This window comes from Jaculus jaculus, chromosome 4, assembly GCF_020740685.1.
Source record: "Jaculus jaculus isolate mJacJac1 chromosome 4, mJacJac1.mat.Y.cur, whole genome shotgun sequence".
Taxonomy (NCBI): Eukaryota; Metazoa; Chordata; class Mammalia; order Rodentia; family Dipodidae; genus Jaculus; species Jaculus jaculus.
Window position 1 is genome coordinate 38,702,721 of NC_059105.1, and position 6,303 is coordinate 38,709,023.

A 6,303-nucleotide genomic window follows, 5' to 3' on the forward strand; every position below is an offset into this window, starting at 1 on the left:
GCCTTTGAATGAGGAACCAGATCTAATTTTATTTTATTTATTTATTTTTTAAAAAAAATTTGTTTATTATTTATTTATTTGAAAGTGACAGATAGAGAAAGAGGAAGAGAGAGAAAGAGAGAGAATGGGCGTGCCAGGGCCTCCAGCCACTGCAAACGAACTCCATACGCGCACACCCCCTTGTGCATCTGGCTAACGTGGGTCCTGGGGAATCGAGCCTTGAACCAGGGTCCTTAGGCTTCACAAGCAAGCACTTAACCACTAAGCCATCTCTCCAGCCCAGATCTAATTTTATAATGCTTGCTTTGAATTTGTTTTCTACTGCAAAGCAAGTTACTAGCTTCATAGTGATAAGAGAAATATTTTATAGTTATATATGTCATATAAAGTTATGTATCCTACCAGCCATACAGTAGTAGGATACAAGTGTATGCCCATAATGTTAGATTTCCTTCTCTAAATTCAGTAATTTAGTATTGAAGTTTTGTGTGTGTGTGTGTGTGTGTGTGTGTGTGTGTGTGTATGCACTAGAAAAAAGGGAGATTAATACTTTTGGGGGGAAGAGGTTTCTGAAGTCTTTTTTTTTAACAAAATCCTTTAATATGATTTTTTTTCAAATGAAGTAAGAAATTGTGTTTAATAGTACAAGAGCAACTCTTTTAATAAGGACAGGAAAAGATGGTTATGGTTATTGCCCCACATTGAGCCAAATGTCCCTAAACTTTTATCGCTAGTAAAATGGATGGCAGAGAATTGAATGGTACTAAGGAGTTAGTCAGATGGTCAGACATAGTCACTTGATTTTATAAAATATAGGTATCACTGAAATGAATCAAAAAGAAGAGAGAAGTGTTAAGTTGTAGGACCTTCCAGAAAAGGACCCAATGATGTGGGTCCTTGTATACTTCCACTGGCACCCTGGAAGTCAGTTATTGGCTGTGGAGTTAGTATTACTAATGTAGCAGAAATTTTATTAATAATGGGGCAAAAAAATGTAAAAGGCTAGAGAGATATCTCAGTCAACAAAGTGTTTTCCTTGCGAGCATGTGGCCCTGAATTGGATTCCCAGAACCCATGTAAAAGAGCTAGATGTGGTGGCATGAGTTTGTAATCCCAGTGCTGGGGGAGGCGGAGTCAAGTGGATTCCTGGCCTTGCTAGTCAGCCAGTGCAGGCTCCTTGGCAAGTTCTAGGCCATGGAGAGCCTGTCTCAAAAACAGTGAGCAGCACCTGAGGAATGAAGACTGATGTTGTCCTCTGGTTTCCACATGCACATATCTTGCACTCACATACACACACGAACACTGAGATGCATACACACACACACACACACACAGAGAGAGAGAGAGAGAGAGAGAGAGAGAGAGAGAGAGAGAGAGAGGAGAGAGAGCGAGAGAGAAATAATAAGGCTTAGCTCATTGTTCCATATGCTTAAGACAAAAGAAGATGTTTAGTGTCAGGTATGGCAGTGCACACCTGTAACCCCAGTACTTGAGAGGCAGAGGCAGGAATATCACTTCAAGTCTGAAACCAGCCTGGACTACATAGTGAGCCCACTGGTTTGGAATTCACCAAATAAACTCGACTGGCTGGCCAGCAAGTCCCAGAGATCTGCTTGTCTCTACCTCCTCAGCACTGGGATTGCAAGACCCCATCTCAAAAAGAAGAGGAGGAGGAAGAGGAGAAAGAATTAATAATAATATTTCTTTGTCTTCCCCAAACCCAGAGAACAATGGAAAGTAGGCAGAATTAACTTTTAGGTGCTTCAAACTTTCTTTTATGGAAATCTCTCTTTGGTCACCCAAATTATTGTCAGTCCTACCCAACTTTCCTGGCCCCATGATTTGAAGATTCCACTTCAATCAAAGCAGCTCATTCTCTAGCTGAGGCTGTCTATTCCTCCTCTTAAGGGATGAATTTTCAAACTGCTGATAAACTAGTTTACACTGCTATGATTATGACTAATAGCTCCATACCTTTCTAGAGATAATTATACCCCTAGAAGATTTTATGTATGTGTTTGTATTATGTATGTTCATGTGTGTATGGGGGGGTATATGTACATGTGTGTGCATGTGGAGGCCAGAGGGCAACATATCTTCCTCAATTGCTCTCCACTGTATTTATTGAGTTAGTCTCTTGCTCACTGATTTATTCTAGCTAGCCAGTTTGCCCCAAAGATCTGACTCTCTCCACCTCCTAGGCACCAGGATTACAAGAGTGAATGCACCATCACACCCAGCATTTATGTGGAGTCTGAACTCAGGCTTGTGTGGCAAGTGTTTTCCTGACCAAGCATCTCCCCAGCCCCAGATTTTTGTATTTGTAATATAAAATATGCATCTAGAGTTTGTTTGCAGAGACTAGATGCATCCGTCACCTTGTGCATCCGGCTTTTGTGGGTACTGGGGAATCCTACCTGGGTCCTTAGGCTTTGCAGGCAAGCACCTACAGAGAAGCCTTGCCACAAAAAAAGAAAAAAAAAAAACAAACTAGCCAGGCACGGTAGCCTTTAGTCCCAGCACTTGGGAGGCAGAGGTAGAAGGATCACCATCAGTTCAAGGCCATCCTGAGATTACACAGTGAATCCCAGGTCAGCCTGAGCTAGAGTGAGACCCTACCTTGAAAAACCAGAAAAAAAAAAAAAACCTGACCCATGATTCCAACACAAGTTATGAATGTTCACATTTTAATTTTATACCATTCAAATTTATTTTTGTCTTCAAAAATTATATCCTTGTTTATATATGTGTAAATGTATATATTATATATGTATATACATGAGGAGAATGAGAAAGCACAGCACACAAGCATATGACTGTAATATTTGCTGGTTTGTATGAGACAGGATCTTGCTATATAGCCTAGGCTGGCCTCTAAATCCATTTGCTTCAGCCTCCTGAGTGCTGGGATTATCAGTATGAACCACTACACCCAGCTTGATGATTGTAATTTTTTTTTTTTTTTTTTTTGGTTTTTCGAGGTAGTGTCTCACTCTGGTCCAGGCTGACTTGGAATTAACTCTGTAGTCTCAGGGTGGCCTTGAACTCACGGTGATTCTCCTACCTCTGCCTCCCGAGTGCTGGGATTAAAGGCGTGCGCCACCACGCCTGGCCATGATTGTAATATTTATACTAAAAATAATTTGGGGCTGGGGCTGGAGAGATGACTCAGTGGCTAAAGCATTTGCCTGAAATGCCAGGGGATCTGGTTCAACTCTCCAGGATCCATGTAAGACAGATGCATAAGTGGGCACATGCATCTGGAGTTCGTTTACAGTGGTTGGAGGCCCTGGTGTGCCCATTCTCGTTCTCTCTCTCCTCCTTCCTCCCTCTCAAATAAATACATAAATAAAAATATATTTAAAAAAATAATAATTTGGGTCTGGAGAGACATCTTGGTGGTTAAGGTGCTTTTTTCTGGTTTTTCAAGGTAGGGTCTCACTCTAGCTCAGGCTGACCTTGGATTCACTATGTAGTCTCAGGATGGCCTTGAACTCAAGGTGATCCTCTTACCTCTGCCTCCCAAATGCTGGGATTAAAGGCTACCACGACTGCCTAGTTTTGTTTTTGTTTTTGTTTTTTTTTTTTGAGGAAAGGATTCTCTGTAGCTCAAGCTATCCTGGAACTGACTTCATAGGCCAGTCGGGACTTGAACTCACAGCCATTTTCCTATCCCAACCTCCAGAGTGCTGGGATTATAGGCATGAGCTACTAAACTTGGTTGGAAGAATTAAAACAATTGTTAGGCTAGGGTGGCCAGTTTTGCCTAGAGTCTGACACCTGCAGATAGCTCCTTTAAGTTTTCCATACCTTCAACCCTTTGAAATGGTAAGTCTCTGAATAAGTAGTATTTTTAAAATGTGGTTTCTAAGGTAGTGTTAAGGGGAAGTGTTGGGTGTAGAACATATATTTTGGGGACTGCCCAAGAAATCTTATTGTCTTTTATTGTTTAATTGTTGATATTACAAACTTTAGTCTTGCATTGTCAAAATGTACTTTTAAGAAGCCTCACTTACCAATTTGATCTTTTAATTTTTAGGATTGTTTTGAGAAATTCGAGGATTTACATGTGCCCTCAATTAAGCGTCCTAAAAAACCAAAGTCAAGAGCAAGACTTTTAGGGAAGAGTCCAGATAACGTCCATAACCAGGCCAAACACTGCACAAGACCGTACACTGCTCCAGAGCCTAACAAACAACGAGAAAGCACCACTGGGAAATTTTCAAGTCCTCGAATGGTTTCAGCAGGCTTAGTTCATATAAATGATATAGTCTCAGACAATGTGTACAACACAGCCAGACCATCTTAAAAGAGGATATTGAAAACCATCCATTTATTCGTGTTATTACTAAAATGCTGAACACATAAGTATGATATGTGTGGCCAATAATCAGAATATCATTTCTCCATTAACAAAATGGTTGGAAATCTGTCGTGTGTGATAGAAGTAAGCAACCAAATTTCATCTTGTTGGAACCATTTTGTTATAATTAAAATGAAAAACACATTGGATGTAAGCATGTTTTTATTTGCAAACTTTAGAAGACAAACTATGAAATACATATTGCATTGATAGTCATTAGCAAAGTTTTGTTCCTCAGCCTTTCCCCATTATACAAATATCACTCCACTTCAATGTTTAATTTCCTCAGCTTGTTACACAAAAATATCCCTATCTACCCAGCTTGTAGGTTTTCCATTCACAGTTGTATTTAGTACTTTGTTACGACTAAATCTTACTCTTTAACTCTATTCATATTTCTAGATTCAAAAGGCCATAATTTTCCGAGTCTATAGAAGTTAATTTTAATACCCTCTGATATTATTGTCCTAGTCAGAGTGTGACTGGGAAAACACAACTCTAGATCTTCCAACTGGAAGGGATCTAGGGACTTGGTTTTATGAGGATGCATCTAGGCTAAAATGCCAAAAGAGATAAGAGAGATCCCAGAGTAGAAGTGTTCTCCTCTCTCAGCGGGAAGGGAGTCAGGAAGAAATGGTGTTATCACAGTCTTGAAAATGAAGAGACAAGAAGTGCCCTGTGGAGGTGGATAGTGTGTCCAGAAGCCATAGATTGCTATTAGAAAAATTTCAGTGCTAGAGATGGGATACCTTCCAGTGAGTTGTTGGACAGGGAGGCCCTTGGTATTCCCAGAACATTATAGGCTATTATTCAAGTCTCTTGGTTACAGAATATGCTGTAAAGTTTTTTTTCCCCCAATAAAGATTAGCCATTAAAAAAACAGTTCCTTAAAATAAATGTGTATGTATGTATATGACATATACATTTTTATGTATACATATAAACAACATACACATATACATATTCTATTGGTTCAATTTTCTGGAGAACCCTAATATTCCTACAGTAGTAGAGGTTAACAGGCATCATTTCATGACCTCTTCTGTACTTTACACATGCAGGAAGGATCCCCACTACCAGATTCAGAACATCTAAGGTTCCCATGGGCTTCTTCTCTGCCTGAGGGGAGTTTGGGAGGCAGAAGTGAGTCGGATGGACGATGACTCCTACGATCTCAGCTGCTTTCAGAACGTCACGGTCCGTTCTCCTCCTCCATGGTCCACTCTTAAATTCTCTCACTTTCAGCTTTCACGCTGACAGGTCCTGGTGGGTGCACTGACAGAGTAACTCTTGAGGGGGAAGTCAGTAAACAGTAGGGTTATGTTTCAAACTGCCTATCAATTTGTATATTAATGCTAGCGATGTAGCTTAGTTGGTACAGTGCTTGTCTATCATACATAAGGTCCTGGGTTCAATCTTCACAGCACCGAATAAACCAGGCATGGTGGTGCACACCTTTAATTCCCGTGCTGGGGAGGGGAGGCAGGAGGATCAAAAGTTCAAGGTCATCCTTGGCTTCAAAAGTTTGAGGCAAGCCTGGGATAAATGAGTCCCTGCTTCAAAAGAAAATAAAATGAAATGAATGAATTAATAACATGTTTGTGTGTGTGTGTGGGGGGACTGTTCAAGTTAAGGTTTCACTCTAGTCCAGGCTGACTTAGAACTCAGACTCTAGTCCCAGGCTGGCCTCAAACTCACAGTGATCCTACTTCTGCTTCCTGAGTGCTGGGATTAAAGGCATATGCCATGCCAGCTACATTACAGAATTTTAAAAGTGTATATATCATTTATCTTTTTGGCTTTAACTTTTTACTACTTCCGTCTTTACCAGAAATAGCTGTGATAGCTTGAAAGACTCTCAGGGTTGGGGTTGTTGACTTCTCCCTTAGGAGGGAGTGGGGCAGGTCTTCAGGCCCTCTGCTGAGATCTCACCCCTCCTC

The 6,303-nt window shown here is 40.6% G+C and overlaps 1 protein-coding gene across 1 annotated transcript in view; it reads left to right on the plus strand.

Annotated features, from left to right (window-relative positions):
- C2cd6 (C2 calcium dependent domain containing 6) overlaps positions 1-4,309 on the plus strand; it is a 126,132-nt gene extending 121,823 nt beyond the window's left edge. Inside the window, exon 18 of the mRNA XM_045148363.1 lies at positions 4,040-4,309. Coding sequence (XP_045004298.1) covers positions 4,040-4,309 — 270 coding nt within the window. The remainder of the gene's footprint in view (positions 1-4,039) is intronic.
- The last annotated feature ends 1,994 nt before the right edge of the window (positions 4,310-6,303 follow it).